At 38.4% G+C, this 22,752-nt stretch overlaps 1 protein-coding gene across 2 annotated transcripts in view; it reads right to left on the reverse strand.

Annotated features, from left to right (window-relative positions):
- Positions 1-22,752, reverse strand: part of LOC102296794 (rho GTPase-activating protein 42) — a 72,419-nt gene that overhangs the window by 16,213 nt on the left and 33,454 nt on the right. For both annotated transcript variants that reach the window (XM_014334934.2, XM_014334935.2), the window contains exons 4-9: positions 13,684-13,755; positions 3,626-3,727; positions 3,289-3,399; positions 1,821-1,925; positions 1,063-1,192; positions 616-716 (exon numbers count right to left, since the gene is read on the reverse strand). In XM_014334934.2, coding sequence (XP_014190420.1) covers positions 616-716; positions 1,063-1,192; positions 1,821-1,925; positions 3,289-3,399; positions 3,626-3,727; positions 13,684-13,755 — 621 coding nt within the window. The remainder of the gene's footprint in view (positions 1-615; positions 717-1,062; positions 1,193-1,820; positions 1,926-3,288; positions 3,400-3,625; positions 3,728-13,683; positions 13,756-22,752) is intronic.

The following is a 22,752-nucleotide window of genomic DNA, read 5'->3' on the forward strand; positions in this document are numbered from 1 at the left end:
TTTCTACAAATACTTTTTTGTGAAAAATAACAAAAGGTTAAACTGCGATAGCTAAACACTTCAAAACCATGCTGACATTTTCAATCGGTTTGCACCTGACGCAGCAGCGCTAAGCAGTATTCCCTGTGGAAGTTACTCCATATCATCATCCAATTACTACATACAAAAAAAGGATTGATTGAAAGCTTTTTTTCATCTAATACATAAAATGTGAAATAATTATCAGTTATCATTTGATCTACATGAAGTGTCATTAAGTCATAGCGATAAATTCCTACAAAGGAAGTAAACATTCATTAGATCACTTAGAAAGCAAGATACTATAACTGTTTAGTTTAACGGACTATTTTCATTCCTTGAATTCCCCTGCGGTGTTGTTTGTTCATTTTGTTATTTAAAAATAAAACATGTTTGTTTGCCTTGACGTAACGAGTCTTTTGTCTTCTACGCCTAATTTGCAGTTTTGTCAATCTGGCATTTTCCGTTTTCTCCTCCCGGGACAAACCATGCCTTTAAGCCTCTTTTTTTTCACACAGATTACACTCTGCTCCTTCTTTTCTTAGCTTTTTATCGTGCAAATGTTAAACTAAACAAAATAAAGTGAATGTAAAGTACCTGTTTCCCAGCTGACTTGTTTTCAGTGTTGCTCATGGTGAATGTTTTGCTGCTTTTCTCATAAGTGCAGTAGTGACGTGTCCAAGTGCATCCCAGAGGACCTAGGACAGAACAAATGCAGAAGAAAACACTAGTTGAGGCAAAATAATTTTTCACTGAATCTGGAAAGACTTCTGAAAATCAATTTGCAATTTTAGTGTGATAAATCAAAAGTTGTTTATTGCTGCTGATAATAATCTACCATTTGTGGTAACTCCCCCATTTGAGAGCACATCAAAGTGAATCCGTAAACAGGATGAATTATGAGTTCTGTGTGAGTGGATCTCTTCGGCAGAGGCCTGGGAGAACTCGAGACATGTTTATGGTGATGGATGTAAAACCATTCACTTGAAAGTGAAGGGGAGTGAGATGGCCTGGATGGCTGGGAGCACAGCTAGGAAGACTCACGTTTCTCCTGGACATACAAGAAGCCTTCCATCGTCCACTGCCCGGGTGGTTTATAGTCCTGATCTGCCGACCTTATCCTCTTCATCAGCTTCTCCACTTCCTGCTTGGTGCTCACAAAGTTGTTTCGTGTCTGTGTGGGAAATTTAGGGTTATGTTATCATTGCGTTATCTCTGATCTCTCAAAATAAAAACACATCTATTTTTTCTCAAAGAACAAATAAATAAAAACTATAATTAGACTTTTTAAATAATACTTTTTAGGTCATTTAAAATTAGAACACGATCTTGAAGATGTCAGCCTCTTATTTGGAGTCATAAAGGTCAATATCAGACCATTTAATATCTCAGAGAGTGGTGAAGCAGCCTCCATTCATCCAGTAACCATCAGAAATCTTTGCATCCGAGAGAGGGTTACCGAGTGGAAACTGTAAGGGCACCAGAACTGACATATTGGGTCAGAGAGATGTTTGAACCATCAGGACCTAAGTAGAGAGGACATAGTGATGGAACAAGGCAGCACTGCAGCAACTAGACTTTTACTCCCAAGTCTTTTTTGACACACCATAAAATGGCCTACAGTTACTGCCTGCAATGCAACACTGAAAATATCGATCCTCAGCGCAGCAAAGAATTTCATTTAATCACACAGCTATCCATTTGTGAAAACTCCGCTTGTTATATCAGGGTATGATAAGCTGCAGAATCTGATTACGTGGCTGGTTGCCTTTGTGTACAACCCCTGAGGTGTTGAGACTTACGTTTTGTAGGTTGAACTGGAGCTGCTGTTTATACGGCTCAAATTCGTGAGCCAGCTCATATCCTTCATGGTAGAATGTAAACAAACCCTGAAGAAAGGCCAGGAGCTGGAATGGAACAATATTTATTGGTGAATTATCGAGTTAATAAACATTACAAGAACTTGATTGCCTATTTACATGGGCAAGTGTTTTTTTAAAGGCATCTTGTAAAACAGAACATCCATTCTACACACCGAAAACATTTATAATAGCATATAATAGAATATCCTACCTATAATATATAAGTAATCCGGACGTTTTTCTATTGTTATTATTATTTGATAACGATGCACTTATTATGATAATGTCATCTCAATGATATGTACATTGTTTTCTATTCTACCAATCATTTTGTCAGAATTTTTTGTTACATTGTTGATGTTCACTTTTAAATCTCATGTTGAAGGAATTTGAGTCTCATTATTTTTAAATCGATAATTTATTGAACATCTTTGTACTGACAAGCAGAAAACTGAAAAAAGGATATTAGTGAAAAAAAACCCCCCAAATTTTAAAAAAGTTTTCGGCTTTTATGGCAGACAGATATTGATCTTGTTTTTTGTAGAACACACAAACATCCATGGCCATTGTGGATGCATATAAATATATTAATAAATAAATACACACATAAATAAAGCATAAAGATCTACTGTTACAGAGAAACAAACTGATGCCATCTCTTGCGTGAACAAGTGTGGTCCACAAACATGGAGTTGCTTTCAGTAAAACCTTCAGACACAACCACTGATTTGATTTCTGGGCTGAGGCTTGGTATATCAAATGTTCAAGGATGAACCATCTTTTCTTTGCCCAGATTCATCACACACAAGGTTGAGCCTTGTCATATTTTGAGCACTACCTGGGGCCCGGAGATTTACATTTTTGGGCCAGGGTTGTGGGTAAGTTGCCAGTGGATGTAAACAAATGGGAGTAGGACGTCTGAAACAGCTACTTTGCACCCATCTCACATTCCCAGACATTTAATAGGAAGCAAGTTTAATGTTTCCTGGTAGCATCTGCACTAAAGATGTTAAAATTGACTCTACATATCTATAAAGCAGGGGCTTTCATAAAGCCTTTGATTTGCACTAGCACTCTGTCTTCTTTTGTTTGACAGCCGATACTTCATCTAATTTTACCCACAAGCTTCCCCAAATGGATCAACTACATTACAAAGAATTTGTGATGAAGATGACAAATGCGTGGGATATACAAGTGTGGTTATGTTCCTGTGAGTGTTGTATAAATGCACCTGCCTTCACTCCAGGATGATAGACATTAAAAAAAAAGAAATGTAGTAGTAGTTACAGAGATCTGGTGGTATTTTGACTACAAATAAAATATATCAAAGCATGAAAATGTACTCCTTCATCTTTAAAATGCAAAACTAATTTAGCAGAGAAATATATAAAACTGGCACTTCACTTACTGGCTCGACAAACTCAAATTTCTTCTTTTCTTGCACTTCTTGTATTTTGAAGACATACTCAAGGGACGCATCATAAAAGAGTTGTCTCTCCTTGTCAATCTGCATGTCAGCCTGAGAACGAGCAAACAAACCAGGGTTAGTGCCACAACGACGACAAGCGTCAACCTAGGAGTTAATGTTTGTATCACCACGTGGAAACAGTCTGTTGTTAGAGAGAGGGGTAAGGAGCACAGCAAAGCACACAAACAGCTTATTTTCCAAAGACACTCGGCTGACCATAAAACTGCATTATTCAAAGACACGTTTGCAGGATGAGAAAATTTGTTTTTCTTTTTACCTCCTGCAGATATGCTTCCTTCTTTTTGGATGACAAGCTGAGGTGTCTCTCAAGTGTAGAGTAGTATTTCTCTGTTTCTTTATCGAACTTTTTCTTCCCCTCCTAAAAAGGTTCACAAGACACATGAAAGGCTTAAACATTACCAGAAATGTGTCACTTATTCCCCGATCTGGGGGTGTGGGAATGGATTGCCACTAGGTGGAGGTCTAACTACAGTTTCTCATGCCATTTGCCACATGTAATTAAAAATTTCTGACAATAGATTATTGCATGTCTTGAAAGTGGCTTATAACAAACGCACAGAGGAGCAGACAATGTCGGCATATCGATGGGTCATGTGAGAATAATGCACTGTTATTCTGTTATTCACAGCCAGGTACATAACTTCACAGTGAAACCCACAGCACTGTAAATCACACATAACATAATGCTTCTGGCACTGTCACATAGCTGGCCAGTTGATGTTAGCATCTCTTTTCTTGTTCTGCTTTGCTATCCACCGACAGACACAAGTCAGTCTCAACAGTTACAAGTCCCAGAATTCAGTCAGCATGTTTCAGAAGACTCTGAAGAAGGCGCAGGAAATGGGCTTTTCATGTGAGATGCCGATCCATAAAGTACACGAACAAAGAAATTAAACATTTTGCCCCCCAGAAGATCCATTTTATAGTACTTAATCAAAATGCCCAAGCAGTGAAAACCTGTCTCAGTGAGGACATTCAAATGCCTCATCTGCAAGTCTGACCTCTAAACCAAGCTTTGCCTACTTAAAGCTCATCTCGCAATGCAAACATTCATAAAGAGGAGCGGAGAGGCAGAATAAGCGGGGGCTGGGGAAAGTGTGAGGAAACGGCCACTGTAACCAGATCCTTCTTGTTTATTTTCATTCCCATGGCCCTGAAATTTAGCAAGTCTAATCGGCTAGCTACTGATATGACCTAGAACAGCGTTCAGCCCCAGCAAACCTCAGAAATAAAACTGTGGAGGAATTCACAGTAAGACATGGTAACATTTCAACATACAACAAGAATAAAATCAAATCAATAGATAATTTAATGTAGTAGCATCTCATTTTCATCTTTCTTATCACGTCTACTCAGAAATAATCTCTTCTGCAATGAGGGAGGGGAAACAAAATCTGTTGTATATAAGCACTCTTTCCTGAAACAAAGAAAAAGAAATACACAGGTGGATGAGAAAATAAATATATGATTAAAAATGATGTCAGCTGACAGGAAATAAATTTCCCTTAAGGTTTTTTTTTTATTAGAGAACAAAAGGTAGCTGACTGTCTTCTCTGCCACTGTGATGTGACATTATTCTGTGAGCACGCATACAGCAGAAGCCCTGGGGAAAACACAAACATGCACACAAACGCACGGACGCACATGCACACACACACACTGGAGATCACATTAAATTAAGAGCTTTAGGTTTAGCTGAGCCCCACAGTCACAGCAGGAATCTCCCAGCGCTGCTGACCAGTGTGAGCACACCAGAAAAGTCCTCACAAAAAAACCACCCAAAAACAAACCTCTCTCTGTCTGTCTGGCCTAACTCTTTCACACTTACAAAGTGCAGGCAGTGACTCAGAGCTACAGTGAATATGTGAGGCAGAGCCAGCCTGATTAAGTCACCAAAGTGCACTGCTTTGTTTTGATCCAAGCAGGACGTGTATAAACTGGTGCTACCATAATGATACCCTAGCAGAACACCAGGTGTTTCTTGGTTTGTCCATGTGTTGATCATACCCCCCAGCCCCTGGATATGTCTGTGCAATCAGAGTGGAATATGAGCATTTAAATTGCAAAAAGTCTTCAAGAGAAGGTAGTTGCAGTGCAAGGAAAAGGCTTTGAAGCCCAACATGTGGGGACATAAGACATTGGGGTGGATATATATATATATATGTATACCCTCAAGCACATGCAAAGTGGGAGTTTCTAACACAAACTAATGCCAGCGTTGGAGAGTAATCATCTAGCTGGGAATGAATAAAGTCAAAGCACTTCCCGACACTCTGTGGTGCACAAAACACACATGAACCTATCACTTGGGAGATTTCCTCATCTGATTGCTTTGTTCGCTCTCATGAATAAATCAGATGCAGGAAGAGAATATTCTGATGCAGATTGCTCTGTAGTGGAATTTCTAACTAGAAAAGTCTAATGTTGCTGTTAAGAGCGCTTTGATGGCAGCTGTAGTATGGGTAACTTTGCTAATTGCTAATGTAACATTGCAGGGAGGAAAGCGATGAGGAAAAACTGCAGGCGGCTTTTTTTTTGGTCATCAGGACTTCTCAGTTTGCTATAGAAAGGATGCTGAGAACAGATATGAAGACTGCAGGAGGAATATTTGGACACTAGCTGCACATCGCTAGTTTTGACACTGGCCCTAACGAGCCTCAGGGCCATCATTTCTACGCCTCTCATCGCCATGGTAACAGATGCAAGCGGCAAGGGAGGTCGAACGTTTCTGTGCACGTGTATGCAGAGGAAAGAACCCCAGCTATCACACTACACTTCCTCATTTCTGTCCATCCTAGAAGAACACAAACATCAATGTCTAGCGAGGAATCACATGCGGGATATCTCTTCGCTTGTTCATTTTAAACGGATTCTCTGAGCAGTGACATGAAAGAGAAAACTTTAAAACAAATCTCTATGAGCTCACTAGAGACGGCTAATTGGACCAGGGGTCCAGAATGGTGATTAAATAGCAATAGCTGGGTTATTTTGATGTGTGATTTCACCACACAGGAGCTGGATGTGGTCCACATAAATAAATAAATAATTGTCTCCATCTTTACCTGATATCCCACCTGCTGAGAAGACAAGAAGTTGGCCAATTAGTATGAAATAATTACAACATCTGCTTCTGCAGTTTAAAAAAAAACAGAAAAGATCCTTCGTGTGTGAGGCAAAACGCAAAGCTTTAGTCTAAACAATATTCATCAGTCCCTTTGTTTTCTGGCTTTAAAGTGATAAAGATAAGAGTCCGCAATATAGTATGCATGCCTTTCCATTTCACAGTGGGATTTTCTTGGTATATCACAGACCAACTTTTAAAGGCTGAATAAAGATGCAGCAAGAAAAACGCGGGTATCTTTATATCTCCAAAAAGCTTTTTCTTATTATACTCTGGAAAAGAAAATCTTTTGACAAGCTTTCCTTGAATATGCAGTAGGTCTGTATTGTAAGGATCCCTTAGGCATCTCTCCCATCAAGGTCAAGCGAAGCTTTCCTCTTACCATCTTACCACCTAATCTAGAGATAAGAAATAGGGAAAAACAACTTGAATCATTTGGACATTTGGAACTTCCTAATAAGATGACAGATTTGATGATTATTTGTTTTGGATTATATCATAGGTCAGCTTGGCTCATGACTAAGTCTGTGACTAAGAAGTTCTCTCAGGCCACACAAATTACTTTTAAGGTAACAAGCAAGTTATTCAGTATCAGGGTTTTGCATCTAAGTAATGAATATTTTTTAAAAATCACAGTTAAAATTGATATGTTATAAATTTGATTCCAGTCAGCTTTGTGTTGATTCCAGAAATTTAGCAGTTGGTACCAGTACCATTAGAAATTCACAGCCCTCACAGCCCAATACCCCTATTCAATGCAACGGTTGAAAGAAATGTTGGGAATCATGTATTATCGCAGGGTACTGTTGGAAGCTTTTTTATTTGCCCTTAAATGCTGCCAAATGTGTAAGGAAATTGCATTTGTGGGTTGAGCAGCAGAGTTGAATAAGTGGGTTACGGGAAGAAAAACCTCTCTTTTCGGCAAAATCTTCTCTGCCGATGCCAAACTGTTTTTTTCTGCCATAGATTGTTGTTTGGTGTTGTTTGATCGAAATCTGAAGACACTAGACAAATTAGCATTTTAAGAAGTTATTAATGTAACAAACACTTTCAGCTGTGTTTACTGTCACACTATATACAATGATATAATGAAGAATAAACAAGCACTGCAGGCCTGGCCTTGCTAGTTTATATAATGTTACCTCCTACAAATATTTCAGACTAAAGAACAGTTGATTTCAAAAAGCCAACTGTCTCAGATGGTTTGATCTACTTCAGGATAACAGGACAAAATATTACCAAACTCTTACTGCCTTTCTTATCAATGAGCTGGGACAAAGCTATCACAGCAGCTGCACTCAGCGCCATCGTTCATGTTAAATTTTTCTTTATGCTTGTAGGCATCCTCCTTCTTTTTAGGGATGATTTCACTGTTTGCGCATAATCTGATTTAATATACTTCTTTTGCGAAAGGCAATATCTAATATATTTACAGCGAATGGCTGCTGCCTTAAAACAGGTAAAGACCGACCTCTCAAGGTCTACTGCCTTGTGAAATTCTGATGATCAGGAGAAAAAGTAATTACTTTCAGAAAGATTGTTTTAATAGTGTTTCTGCTTTATTGGGTAGGGCACAGTGGGAAGTGATGGAACAGATACGAGAATAACAAAAAGAAATGTATTCAATCTGCATCGCATTATTCATGCGTTTTGTTGTTTTTGCACCACAAAGTTTGAGTCTCTGCATCATCTGCGGTGCTGTCATCTCAAGTTCTTAGGAGAAATGTTTTCAAAGCTCGTTTTGTTCTTCTTACCTTATCGCCTTGTGCATTTTTTGATAAATCACTACGACACTAATAACTGACAGGCTGCTAACCTTTTTATGCAATGCATAGTATCTAGGACAGCACTTCCTTCATTGATTATACAATGGATTTTTATGTTAATACAGCTGGGATGTGTCGTTCTCGTATAGTGAACAAACACAACCACAGTCTATAAGCACAATGTAGTGAAAAGGTCAAAGCATAATTAATTAATCTGTCAACAACTAATATATTGGCTATAACTTTAACAATCAGTTGCAGTCACTGTTATTTGAAGTTTTCTTGCTTTTGATGTACCCGGCCTATCATAATATACATTTTCAATAAATATTAAAAAGTATACTCATCAGTTAGTTCGGGGTGTTTAATTATGCAGTTTCCCAGTACAGAGCAACCTCTACTTGGTTGGAATCTGGAGTTTAACTTTGTGTCAAACCCAAAGTCCTTTTTAAAATCTTCTATTGACAATGGGAAACTCAGATGTGCTGAAGTTCTCTGCCAGTAAACAGGACTTTCTGCCATTAAAATTCTTTTGCAGTCCAGTCCTAGTATGACAAGTGCGAGGCTGTGATGACCCCTAGTTTTTACTCTCAACATTCCTTTCCTCGGCATGTGTTTTAGATACCTAGATGGGCAGGCTATAAAACCGGTGCTGATAGTCGGCTCGCCTGGCTGCCCTATATTTACCCTCTCACTTTCTTTTTAGCTCCTTCATGTTGTTTTTGTGCAACTCAGACAAACTATATCCACTCTCAAATACATCCAAAACAAAAGATTCTACTGCCTTTCACATTCAATCATTTTTATATTTTTGTCATCTATTAAAATTACGTTATTTTGTTTAATACGTTTTATTAAATTTGCTAGTTAAACCGCTACAAAATGTGCTTCCTTACCAGGCAAGCTGTAACAAAAGTGCAGGCTTATCTGATATTCAGATCTGGGAACTCTTGCAGAGCCAGGGGACTATGTGGAAACCTGAGTCTGCATATCTTATATATTTTTTTTTTATTTGAAAAAAAAGTATATCAGACATAAATTAATATTCAAAGTGAATATCAACAAAGGAGTCTGGAGGGGATCTTCAACATCCTGAGAATTTTGGAAAATGATAAAAAATATTTTATCACACTTTGGTTCAAGGGCACCTGGTGGCTCAGAAAAATTAAGGAGAGAAGGAAAACCAACTCATGGCACCAGTTTATCTCATATTAGTTTGCTACTCTTTTCTATAGTCTGTTCTCTATCATGGTCAGTGTAATCTTAAGCAGTAAACAATGGCTTACAAGAATACTTAAAAACAATTCTTGTGGGCTGTGGAGAGAAATGATATGATGATGATATTTGAAGCCTGTCAACTCTGCTTTGGTAATTTGGATTAACTGGCCCTTGAAATAAATCAGATAGAACGATAACACTATATGTTTGAGAGGAAACATCTCTTCTGTGAAGTTTAACAAGACAATAATAACACCCTAACTAGTTCATTATCAGACTGCCTGCTCCCATGTTTTTATAAGTACTAATATTCTGAGAGGTCCCACTTTTTATGGTTAACATCTGTGCAATAATATAACCACATAACCACAACTGCTGTTACTGACTTTGAATTTAAGGGGGAAACTGAAACAAATATTTTTAACTTTAATAAATGGATCAGACTTTTAACATAAAAATATTCAGACTTGTCTGATCAGACAGCTGCTGCGTAACAAATTATTTCACAGTAAAAGTGTGAATCTGTTTGTGTGTTTGACAGCTCCTGACGCCCGACCAGCTTGTCTGTGCTTCAACTAATTGATTGTTGTGAATAGTTAATGAAGTAGTGACACATAAACGTGTACAACTCTATGTTGCCCAGGGTTTTTTTTTTGTTTTTTTTTTCTTTTCAAAATGAAGTGTTTCAAAAGTTCTGCTGGTGGGGGAGGTATGCTCACTTCACATTTTCAGGGCTGCGATGAGAGCTAAAAGAGCAGGGTAGTAAAGGCAGTTTGTCTTCTTTGGCTCTTGTAAGGCCAGACAGTGTCTAGTCTGTAATATAAAAACATGTTAAATCCACCTCCGTGCTGTACTGCATGGAACATTCCATTGTCAATTCTGGGATCCAGTGCCAGGTGAGCAAGCCAGATTAAATCAGGCAGACAGGACCAAAACTATGAGCTGACAGGAGAATTCACCATCTTTTCCCACTGCCATAACCCATGCTTTTACAGAAAGCTAATTGTTGGCTTGCTGTTAGCAATGGCTAACGGAAGGAGCTAGCTATTTCTCACTTTTAAATAGCTCAAAAATCCCTAATATAATTACGGATAAGTTGAACTTTTTTGAAACTCTCTAAATGAAATGTCATTTATTTTTTAGTGTAAAAAACACTTCATAATTGGCTACTCTACAGCGTTACACAAAGTCATCCTACACTGCATTACACTAGAAGAGATCTGAAGACTGATCTGATGAGTTTATGCTCTCAGTAGAACTTCTTTGTAAATCTAGCCACACTATGTTTAGACTTGTCTATGGTATGCTGATTAGCTAACTACTTATGATTAACTAGTCATTAGCCAATGAGCAAGCAGCTTTACAGTCAGTCCATTCCTCTTTGTTACATCCTGTTCTTTGAAACCGAGATGCTAACGATGAAAACGCTTATCTTCAGGCTCAAAAACAGGACTTTAGAAATCAGCAGTTGACATCACTGTAGCTATAATCATCTTTTATACTGTCTGTGGGCCAGCCCTGTTTTCCAGTATTTTAATACAATTTAAAGTATATTGGATACAAGTAAAAGTTCTCAGTCATGTGCACGCAAAGAGGCACTTACCTACGGTACATCTAGTGACTGATTGAAAAATTCCAAGGTTAATGAAGGTATAAAAATATACTGTTCCTATCTGTGTGATTGCAAAGGTTTTGGCCACAGCTGGCAGGTGTATCCCCAGGCCACTTTAATTGATCCCTTGACTCAGCAGCATATTTTAGGATTATGCAGCATAGATGGAAAAGTCATATCTAATCTAGTTAAGAATCATCTGATGTCTAACCACGCTTTGTACAGTAGGACCTTGCAAATCATTGGTGGCCATCTGTATCCCAATTGGGTCTATTTGCACTAATTCCTCACACTCAGCAAGTGTGGGACCCCCACAGTGCCCCTAATGTTGAAGACGATCGTTGAAGGAAATATAATAGTGTCAAAATTTCAGACAGGAAGAATGCCACCCACAGTCAGACACCCCCTGGTATTTCCTTGACAAAGTGTCCCTGGGGCCTATTTAAATTTCAAGGTCTGACAACCACTAAATACACACACATTGCCCCCTAAATGTGCACAAAGCTTTCTAGTACTAATTTAACATCAGCTCTATGTGACACTTCAGGCCCACTTTAAAAAAAAAAAAAAAAAATCACAAAATATTAACGAATATTGATTAAACACAAATGAATATTACAGATGTTTTAGAAGTTGAACACTAAACATGGTGAACAAAGCAAACTGTTCATCATATTTACTCTCCATTAAGTAAACTGTGGTCACTGTAGCAGTATAAATAAACAGAAACTAGGATCATTCTCGATTCTTATTTCAGTTCTGAAAGTATTGTTTGTGTTACCTGGGAAAGCAACAGAAACATATACCTGAGAGTAAAAAGAAGAAGTGTAACAACAATTTCAGTTCTACATCACAGTCTGGCAGCCAGTGCATATGGTGCTCCGGTGAAAATATGTGATTGTTTGAGTTCTGGAAGCATGTGTATTTACAGTAGACTGCACTGAAGTTTGAGGGGGTTCATTCCAAACATTTGGATCAGCCTTGTGCTAAGCAGACCGTGCCTAATATGTCCTATAGTGCTGCAGTCAATCTGCTAGTGAGTTGCTGCTATGGAAGTGTTGTGCTTGTGCCTAAGAAGCTGATACAGTGGTACGTAACCTCTTTGGGATTACTCGCAGCACACCCATATAAGGCAAGAGCTCCCAATTTGTCCACCTTATGTTCTCAGACATGAAATGCAGTAACTGGAAGGGTCAGACAGCCTGCAGATCTCTCCAGATTCTCGGAACAGTGGAAAGTTGCTCAGCCACTCATGATGTCAGCCTTTTATCTCACTCTAGTTGGGCTAATGTTTAGCGGGGGATAGGCCGTTGGAGGAGAGAGCCATTAGGAGAAAGTGGTCGGAGGAAATAAGCAGCAGTGGGAGTGACAGGGGCTGTGGCTTTTAAGGAACTATTTTATAAACATAGTCAGTCAATGCAATTGCACTGAACACTGTGATGGGGAAGTGAGAGAAAGAAATGGAAGCAAAATGTGCTTTTTCATTATGGTAGATACATGTGATGCCTAAGACATGAAGTGACATTGGTTATTTGGCCTGGACAGAAGAAGGAGATGATTTATGTTCACACCTCAGCGCTGTGAAGAGAGATTGTTCCATTATTTTGGACGTACAGTAAGGTGACTGCTTTTACAGACCAGTGGCTGTCAAGTCATGTGAAATAAATCAAAATGTGCGAGTCTAACTTTGAGGCTAGGTTGACCATCACAGGGGTCAGGGTTGTGTAAAGATGTGCAAATGATTCATAGTTCAGTATAAAGTTAGGAATGAACTTGCAAACTGTGTGAGAGAGCAGTGCAAAGGCTTGCATTCTACAAGCTTGTTCATGTGTGATCTCACCAAGGGAATAACCACAAACAAGCTGCTGTACTTTCATTTTATGCCTTTGCGTTGGCCAGGAATGAAAGCATGGCTTGTGGCAACAAACCCACACTGTTCTTTGCAGTCAGCTTCAGCCTCAACAACATGTCCACTGTGGAAACAGGATGCCTTCAAGCAACACCCCTACTGATATCAAAAGCCTGTATGCAATAGGTTAGTGAGGACTGCATTATACGTATCAGGTTTAAAGTAATCTGATTATAAAATGGGTGAAGGTGAAATATATTAGATGCTGAAAGTTTGCAGCTAGAATTTTATCGTGCAGTGCTCTTTTCACAGCACAAAAAAGTTTATTTTTTATATAAAAATGAAGTGAAATATGGCATGGGATAAAGTATTGTATTATTAATGTGGTTTTCAAAACGGGGAATCTGTCAAATGTAGTTTGTGTTAACTAACATAGTTGGATACAGAAATAATAAATGTCCAATATGTCTTGCTTTAATGAATATAAACTAACCACTATAGAAAACTAAAAAGAGTTAATACCGTTTAATATCACAATTGCAGAGCAACACATTTGTTTATACCCCCTACTAGCCTCATTAATTAGGGGCAGGGCACTTCTCTTGGGAGTGTCACATTTTACTTTTAATTAATGATTTACATACTGTAGTGAAAATGAAGGGGCTTAGTAGAGGAGGTGAGCGTGTCAGAATACATGAAATATCCTGCGCTGTTCAGCTACTAATTGCACATGTAGGTGGTCTCTTACCTTCGCAGCGCCGATTTGCTCCTTACGAAATTTTTCCAAAGGAGTAATCAACACATCATCTGCATTCTGAATCTGAAATGAAAATCATAAGAAAGCAGTGATACAGACAGACGTCAGTTTGACTGAAAGATAGAACCCGAGTCTTCAGACTATTTCAAAAAGAATTATTAGAAAGAAAATATCACAAAAATGTAATCTGGCAGGCATTCACTTTTTTAACAATAAGCTTGGTCTACAAATGTGCCCCACAGGAAATTATGGAATCATTCAGCTTAAGTCGAACACAGTTGAAAATACACGTGGAAGATGGAGCAATCACATTTAATAATATTTCTTAAGCCAGCGACAATGAACAATGTGTGACTGCACGGAACCGAAATGAGTGCAGCAGATCTATGAGATAAAGCACTCAACAATAGTCTTGCAAGGCAGACAAAAATGGAGCCTTTTTATATGAGCTTTGATGCACCAGTATTGTCAAATCTTGGTGAGTTATAACACGGTGCAGCAGCACAGCTCTACAAGTTCAATCTGCAATGCATTTAAATTTTTGAAGTATGTCTCTACATACTGGTGACCTCTCCTGTGACCGGAAAAAAGGTCTCTGGAGGAGCCGCTCCGCTTTTATTCCAGACAGAAACTGAAAAGCTGAGATACACTGTGTCAATTACAGTCTATGTTGAACTGCAGGTGAGCAGTTCAAAAAGGTGCCATTAAGGTGCTTCTGAATTTTCTGTGTATGAGCTTTCACCCACCGAGACCAGATGACATCAGACTGGTGGAGCACAGGAAGCACTGCCATAAATGACATGCCTCTAAGGTTGATTTAAGGTGTTATTCTGTCCAGTGATAAACTAAGGGCTGGGCTCTATGATACATCAATGATAACAGCACTAATTTAGTGGTGTCAGCTCAGAATGACTATCAGCTTCCCAGCTACAGTCCTCTGAACACAGACTTTCTCGAGATGGAGTCTTTGTTTTGAACCATTAATCATAGCATATTTTCACTGTCTAAAAATAACCCTGTCAGCTCCAAACCCAACCAGAATGAGTGACTTGAAATGGAAGATGCAATCTCTTTAGCCTGCAGTGTTTTCATTTTCCCTTTATGATCTGGATGTTAAAATCTTGTAGAGTAAATATGTAACTTTTACTTGTTGTAATAATGCACTATAATTACACTATAGTCACAAATTTTGCAGCTGTTCAAAAGGGCTTCAAATGAAACCCATGTTAAGCTTTAGAGCTGATTTTTTTTTAAAGTTAGCCCCTGTAGTAAATGTCAAGAAACGAGAGAAGAAAACTGTGTTTTAATTTGAAAATAATTGAATGAAATTATCGTGTTATTGTGTTACAAGTAATTAGCAGAAATCTCTCTTTGTATATGTTTATGGATGTAGCTTTCTAACCTAGCTTGCCAGCATTAGCTGATAACTTAGCACTCTTGTTAAAATACAACCCCCTTGGCTTAAATAACAAAGATTGTGACAGTAACTAGGGCTGTGCGATATAACCAAAATCTCATATCCCGATATTAAGACATCTATCGTCCCAATAACGATATAAATCACAAAAATGTAACATTTTCTGTAAATTCTGTGAATCTCGGGCAGCTCGTCTTGCGGGAAGTGTTTCCAGCTGGGCGTCGTGTACCTGGAGTTGAGTGTTTTAACCGATGCATGAAACTATACATTTTTAGACATAAGTTGTAACAGCCCCCATTTTCTTTGTGAGTATTTATTATACAGCGTACTGCGGGGAAAAGCCTGTTCTGTTTGAGTCTAAGGTTTATTTTTTAGCACCTGGCGGCTCTTTTTTGCTTCTCATCTGTAAATACTCTAGATCTTTCACGTGATTCAGTTTATTTTGAAAAGTCTCAACAGGATCTTGAGCTTTATTGTGAAAGGTTTATGTGGAAATAACGACAACGCATAAAAACAAGCGCTTGTCTGTCTGTACTGTGGTTATATTAAATATAAGAGAAAGAGAGAACTTTAAGAAATTAATATAGCCACTACAGTGACTGACCATCAAAATAATGAAAAAATATTGCCATAAACAGTTTATTTTGCGACACCACGAAACAAACGATAGCGTAAAATGCAACGATATATCAGATGACGATATATCGTCATCTGATATATATCATTATATCGAACAGCCCTAATAGTAACAACACTAAAAAACAGAACAAAAACAGAACAGACTTCAAAACATAAAATCAGAAACCAATAACATAAAACAAATGAGGAGTAGCTCAAGACTTTTGCACAGTACAGTAACTTCAAAACCACAACATCTTGAAACTTCTACTGTTTAATACTATAATCAATTACTCATACAATATACAGCATTCCAGGAAAATGTTGTGATTACTCAAACATAAATGAATAACAGCTTGTCCCTCTCTCATATATTAAACATGAAGGGAACAGATGAGGATGAGTAGGTAAGCCAAATTATTTTGTCGAGACAACTGAAAATAGGAGGAAAGACAAACCATGAACTGGTAAGGGAGTTGGGGGATGTACTGTAATAAGTCTGATTGTGGTGGCTCAAGCTAGCATCTGCCCAGATTTAAGGTCTCTGCTGCAAAGGTTTTCATGCCAGATACCACAGGCCACCTTGAGAATCTATTGTTCAGTAATTTTGAGCTTGTGCATTTTTTTAACTACTCTTTTTGACTCAAATAACATTTGGGGGAATTTGAAATAATTTCAGGTTATATTAAAACAAAATTGAACATTTTAACCTATTATTTAGTCTTTAACCTTCATCTAAAATCAGGTGCTTGATGGAAATTTGATATCATTTCGCAACCTGCAAAATGATTCATCACCAGATGGGGTTTAAAAGCATGATGGAGCTCTGTAAGATAAATCAAGTCTCTTTGGTTACAAGTAATACTCCACCAGAAGCACAGAGGACATTTGATGGTCATCAGATCTGTTATATAAAAATATAATCTCTTAGCTGTTAGAATACTCCAGTCGTATTGAAGTCGTTGTGTTATCTACCGTCTCAACAGCAAGAACGACACTTTTTTCATGTTCAGCTAAATAGACAGGACAATTAAATACACAGCACTCCAGGCTTTTGAGATTATGATCTAATATTTGAAAGCGACTGAAAGCAAGATAAAAATATCAAGTTTGTTCTTTTCTGGATTTCTGAGACGATGACTGTTGAGTTTAATTGTCCTTGAAGGCGACTGCTACCTGAAATCTGACAGGATTTAGATATAATAGGAGCGTGATTACTTCTTGTGTCAGTTAATGCATATTACATTCAAAGCAATGGAAAATACATTTAAAATGTTCAAGATTTCCGATCACTTTTGATTATTATCTTCCAATAAGCTGATTCAGACAGTTAAACTTGAAAGAGGCCATCTTATTTAAGACTCAATGGATTACTTTCAAACTGGCATTGTGCCGAATGCCCTCAGCAACAGCCTCTCTCAACAGGATTAAATCCATATGAGCGAGCACAGTGTGATGCTTGAAAGGATGCAATAGCGCTAAGCAATTTCATTATCAGATAGGGAGAGGAATGTCAATGTGCTGTAGTTCCCATGCTCCTGCTTTTACCAGTCTAAACATCAAGCAGATCAAAAGTGTTACTCTGAGGTTAATTTGCAGAGGCCGACCAGAATGCCACCAAGGCCAGCTCAAATTGAATACTGTGAAGTGTACCAATTCAAATGTTCCCCTTTCAAACACATCTTTAGAACCGATTTAAATGTGAATATCAACTTTAAACCCTTTGGAAACATCATGTATCATTCATCTTTCCCTTAATAAAAATATTCTGCTGGATATCAGACTTTTTTTTAAGTTTCCTCTTTAATCTATGTTTACTGCAGAGAAAGCCTGTAAATAATCATTACTTAGGCCAGCTTTTATTAGAAGAGCACCTCTCATGTTCACCTCTATGACTTACAACTGCTGCTAAAACACATTTTGGGTAAAACCATTTCATATTCTATGCAAATATTTATATTATTTATTATGCTTCAGATCGTCTAGAATGGCTTAAAGTGCATATCTCGTGGCCGTGGTTCCTTGGTTGTGTTGGTGCATTTCACTTGCAGTTTATAATCACTCTAGCATTAAAGTATATATTGTGCCGTCTCACTGGTTTCAGTATGTAAGTCTATAATAGGGCAGTAAATAACTTTTATAGGCTTTTTGTCCGTTCCGTTTTGACAGCGTCCTCACAATGAAACTCCAACTTAATACACCTAAAGCCGTGCTTCTTCATTGCAAATCAACTGAATCGCTTGGTTTTTGAATACACACAAACTCACCCACATGCATACACACCGGGCTTGCCATTTTTCTCTGGCTGAAGAGGCGTCATAAAAGCCCGCTCGGCCACCGTGCTGCACTATCTTTCAAATGAAAAAGCATATTTCTGTTTGTTGTTGTTGTAGCAGTTTCACCCTCACGCACACTTTCCAAGAAAATGTGGCTCCAGGCGGAAAAAACAGTTCTGTAAAAAGCCAACTGGGCCCTGACAAGAAGGTGTTTTATCGGTGGGTGCTTGCAAGTGAAAATCTGTCAACTGTGACAATTTAGTAAAATCCTGTGACAGAAACAGGTCACAATTTTCCAGAATGGTTAACATCTAACGAGAAAAATACAAAAAACTTCCTAATTTTAATCTGTTTGATTTGTTTATTATATATTATAAGAAAGAATCATATCAATCAGCAGATTTTGGTCAGTATCTATTTGTTATAATATAATGTTATCTGCTAGAATAGCAGTCCTTCTTCCTTTGCAGCACGAATAAGTCTCCTGGTGATAAATATTAAGTTATTGGCTTAACTAAGCATGCTTACAGTGGCTTTCGTTCTTGGAGGTGATTTAATTTTCCCATTTAGGTTCCCACCTTTGTTTAGCTGTCAGTTATAAATGGTCATCTAAAGCCTTTGGGGCTGAAATGAAGCTAATTTGAATGTATAATTGTGCAAATTTATTAAGTGTAAAACCAGTAGAGAAATACTGCTGATGACTATCTGAGGAATGTTAGCAAGCACTGCTGGCGCAGCCTTTAAATGCAATAACATGAGTGGGTGTGCCTTACATGAAAAAAGACTGCGTGCTAGACGTCTGTACTTCTTTGTCCTGAATTGTATTACACCTAGTAACACCCGGCGGCATCAAATAAAAATATCAGCAACAATAACACCACACCAATAACCACAGTGATAGCAGCAGCAACCAAAAAGGAATTAGTCAAACTTATTAAAGATGCGGAAGCAAAGCCCCCAAAACCTAATTAATACAGTGCGTTAAATGCATAATAAACATTATCGTCCGTATCATCATGACAAAATAAAACTTTCTATTTCATGCTGACAATGGGATACAACCTTTATTAGAAGAGGGACTGCAAAAGATATGCGTGTCTGTCATTCTCTCTGCAGATTGTTTTGCCGAGAAGGTGTGCGTGTGCGTGTGTGTCAGGGGGGTAACAATCTCGTTGAGCTAAATCTTTATCTAGTGCAGCAGTGGCACCTGCAGCAAGCTGCAAAGCTATTCTTCCCTAACTTTTATGAGCTATGAAATAAAAGCAAACCTACTGCAGACAAAGTAACACAACAGTGTGAGGATAGCTGTGACACGTTTGCCCTACACAAATGTGATTGGCGAGTAAGCTGTTAAGCAAGGATATAAAGAAACTGCTGAAATGGAGATAGTAGCTGGTTTGTGGGTCCCATGAGGATTTTCTGTTGTTTGTTTTAAGCACAGTTAGAGACTGCTTGACCTTTCTTGCTACCAGAGTTTGAGGCTGCTGTGATTGCTGTCTGCACACATTTATCCCTATGTATCAAACAGTCTGCAGGTAAAGAGCTGCAATATTAAAAGAGCCACAAAATGGAAGAGGCTTTTAGATTAAATATGGATTAATGATTTTTATAAAGTGGTGATAAACAGATATTCTTACCTAGTTTTCCTGAGTAACATTTGGGCCTTACCAGTACCTTAAAATATGAGCAATACCTGGAACTCAAAACAATAATAAAATCTATAACACTTTGGTAAATCTTACAAGGTTATTTATACATTATTGTAAATTAATTTAGAAATTGCTACTTGGTAATTAAAAAGCAGTAATATTTATTCGTCATAATAACGTGTGTCGAAGACTAACTAGCATACTAAATCTTAAAAGACCGTAAAAGTTAGTACACCTGGCAATGAGTGAGTGAGCATCTCAGGCTACTCCCACACGTACATGGGTATTTTTGAAAACGGAGATTTTCCGTTTTCGTTTTTAAAAAAAATCCCGTCCACACGTAAAAGCCAAAAACGAAGGAAAACGCTGCTAGGAACATGCCAAAGCAGCAGGTGGCGCTATATTCCTATCTGTGTAGAAATGTTGGCCAATCAGAAGTCAGCCTGCGTGGGAAAGAGTAAACAAAGATGGCGCATAGAAGCAGAACTGAGTCCTATGTGTGGAGGGACAGTAACTGTGTGTGTATATGTAAGCATTTAAACACTGCAGAAAGTAAAATTAACAGTAACAGTATTTTGTCTTCGTCCACCATTGTAGAAATTCAATTCACCAAAACAATAACCTGGCACACAGTGTGACGTCAAAAAATGTGCACACCTTTGATGCTGCGTCCACACGTAAACGCAAAAACTGAGTTTTCAAAAATATCCACCCTGGCAGGAGTTTTTAAAAATCTCCGTTTTCAGTGACCAAAAACGCCGTTTACGTGTGGACGAAAGGTGCAAACACATAGAAAAATCTGCGTTTTCAAAAATACCCGGGACGTAGCCTCAGACTACGTCCACACTAATGTGTTTTCGTTTGAAAGCGCATCATTTTCTCTCCGTTTTGGCCTTCCATTCCACTCTCTGCAGTGTTTAAATGCTTACATATACACACACACAGTTACTGTCCCTCCACACATACCACTGGGTTCTGCTTCTATGCCCCAGCTTTGTTTACTTTTTCCCACCGAGGCTTCTAGACTTCTGATTGGCCAACATTTCTACACGGTTAGGAATATATCGCCACCTGTTGCTTTGGCATGTTCCTAGCAGCGCTTTTCTTCATTTCTGCATTTACGTGTGGACGGGATTATTTTTTAAAACGAAAACGGAAAATCTCAGTTTTCAAAAATACCCATGTATGTGTGGACGTAGCCTCAGTATCACGGCAAAACATTTAACAGACACGTGTGCATTTCACACTTTGCCATTTCACGCTTTGTCTCTCCAAAGTGTGAAATGTACACGCATGCAGAAGTTGCAGTAATCTGCAGAGGGAGATATTTTATTTCATGCCAACAGGAAAGTGTTTAAACAGACCTTATTAACATATTTTCATGTAAAAACATATTAGCTGCCTAGCTTAATCGTTTCTGGCGACTAAGGAGCCTGAAATGTACTCCCCACCTTTTTGCTCACTACCGACTTCTTGGCTTTTAATATCTTATCTCGCCCTGCTGGTGCTGCATGTGTGTCCATTTCACGCTTTGGAGAGGCAAACTGACACATTGGACTGGCGTGTCTATTACATACTTTACCAGTGAAATCACTCTTCTAATGAAATAACATGCAGACATTTAGCTTTTAAACATATTCTGCATTAATTCTTGCATGCATGTTGCACTCTCAAAACTCCTTTCCACGGTGAAGCATTTAAACATTTAAGGCTCAATGTCTCCTTAAAAGACACCAGCAACAGAAAAATACATCATATCAGTAAACAGCTCTTCTGGTGGTTCCCTCAGTTTCCACACTTTTGGAGAAGCAGCTGTCTCCAGACACTGAGAAAATGCTCTCCATCAGATGAATCAGTGACCTTGTTTTACTCAAGTGTAACATACAGTAACAAGCAGAAAGCATAAAGATAACAAGAGCAATGAAGAGGAAAGAAATCACACTAGTGTGTTATGAACTGGTTTCAAAACAGTGACAATCTTCAACTCTTTCAGGTTATTTCTCTGGTTTCTATCACTCACTGCATGATCGGAAGTCACAACTTCCATGCACCAATACCAATCAACATGGCCTGCTTTGATGAGAAAATTGGTTTTGGGAGGGAGGGGCTATGCTGTTAAAGCATTATCATTACTTAGCACATTATTTGGAAGTAAAAAGTAACTGTCACAAGAAGGAAAATGAATCATGAAATAGGACAGATTCTTTACTTTGAACATATTTTCTTTTCCAAGAAAATATCCTAAAAGTATCCCAAAGTGGGGATTTGGGCTACTCGTAGGGCGATCGTGGCTTAAAGAGTTGGCAGTTCGTCTTGTAACCGGAAGGTTGCCGGTTCGAGCCCCGGCTTGGACAGTCTTGGTCGTTGTGTCCTTGGGCAAGACACTTCACCTACCGCCTGCTAGTGATGGCCAGAGGGGCCGATGGCGCGATATGGCAGTCTCGCTTCTGTCAGTCTGCCCCAGGGCAGCTGTGGCTACAACTGTAGCTTGCCTCCACCAGTGAGTGAATGAATAGTGGAATTGTACAGCGCTTTGAGGGCCCCGAAAATCGCTATATAAAATGCAATCCATTATTATTACAAAGTCTTGATATAAGGAAAACATCTAAAATTAAAATGACATTTATCTATTGCAATAAAGAATTTCAGTCAAACACTGCATGTGGAGGATTTCTTAAACAAATAACATAGCCATAGCATGCCGGCATGTATTAACCAGAGTGGGTGATAACCAGAGAAATCTTTGCTCATACTAACTGAGGTTTACTTTAGCTTTGGGGCGTGTAGCACAACGGTTTGATGATGTTCACTCCAAATACTTTTCAGACTTTCATTAAACAAGCCACCATGAATGTGCCTCAGAACAATGACTGTCTTTATTTCACTGTGTTGTTTCAGGGTCAACGGGACATTCCTCAGTTCACAGGCCAGCACACAAGCTACCCACATAGCAGAATTACTGTACTATTAAATCCTGGGAAAACAGCAGCAGCATACTGCTCACCACAGACACACTTTTTGCATTTAATGTCAGGCAAAGACACAAAATATGTATAATTGCATGTCTGTGAATGACTTGTAAACCAAAGGAAATTCAATA

Source organism: Haplochromis burtoni, unplaced genomic scaffold (genome assembly GCF_018398535.1).
Source record: "Haplochromis burtoni strain Fernald_Lab_line unplaced genomic scaffold, NCSU_Asbu1 Contig_36, whole genome shotgun sequence".
Lineage (NCBI taxonomy): Eukaryota > Metazoa > Chordata > Actinopteri > Cichliformes > Cichlidae > Haplochromis > Haplochromis burtoni.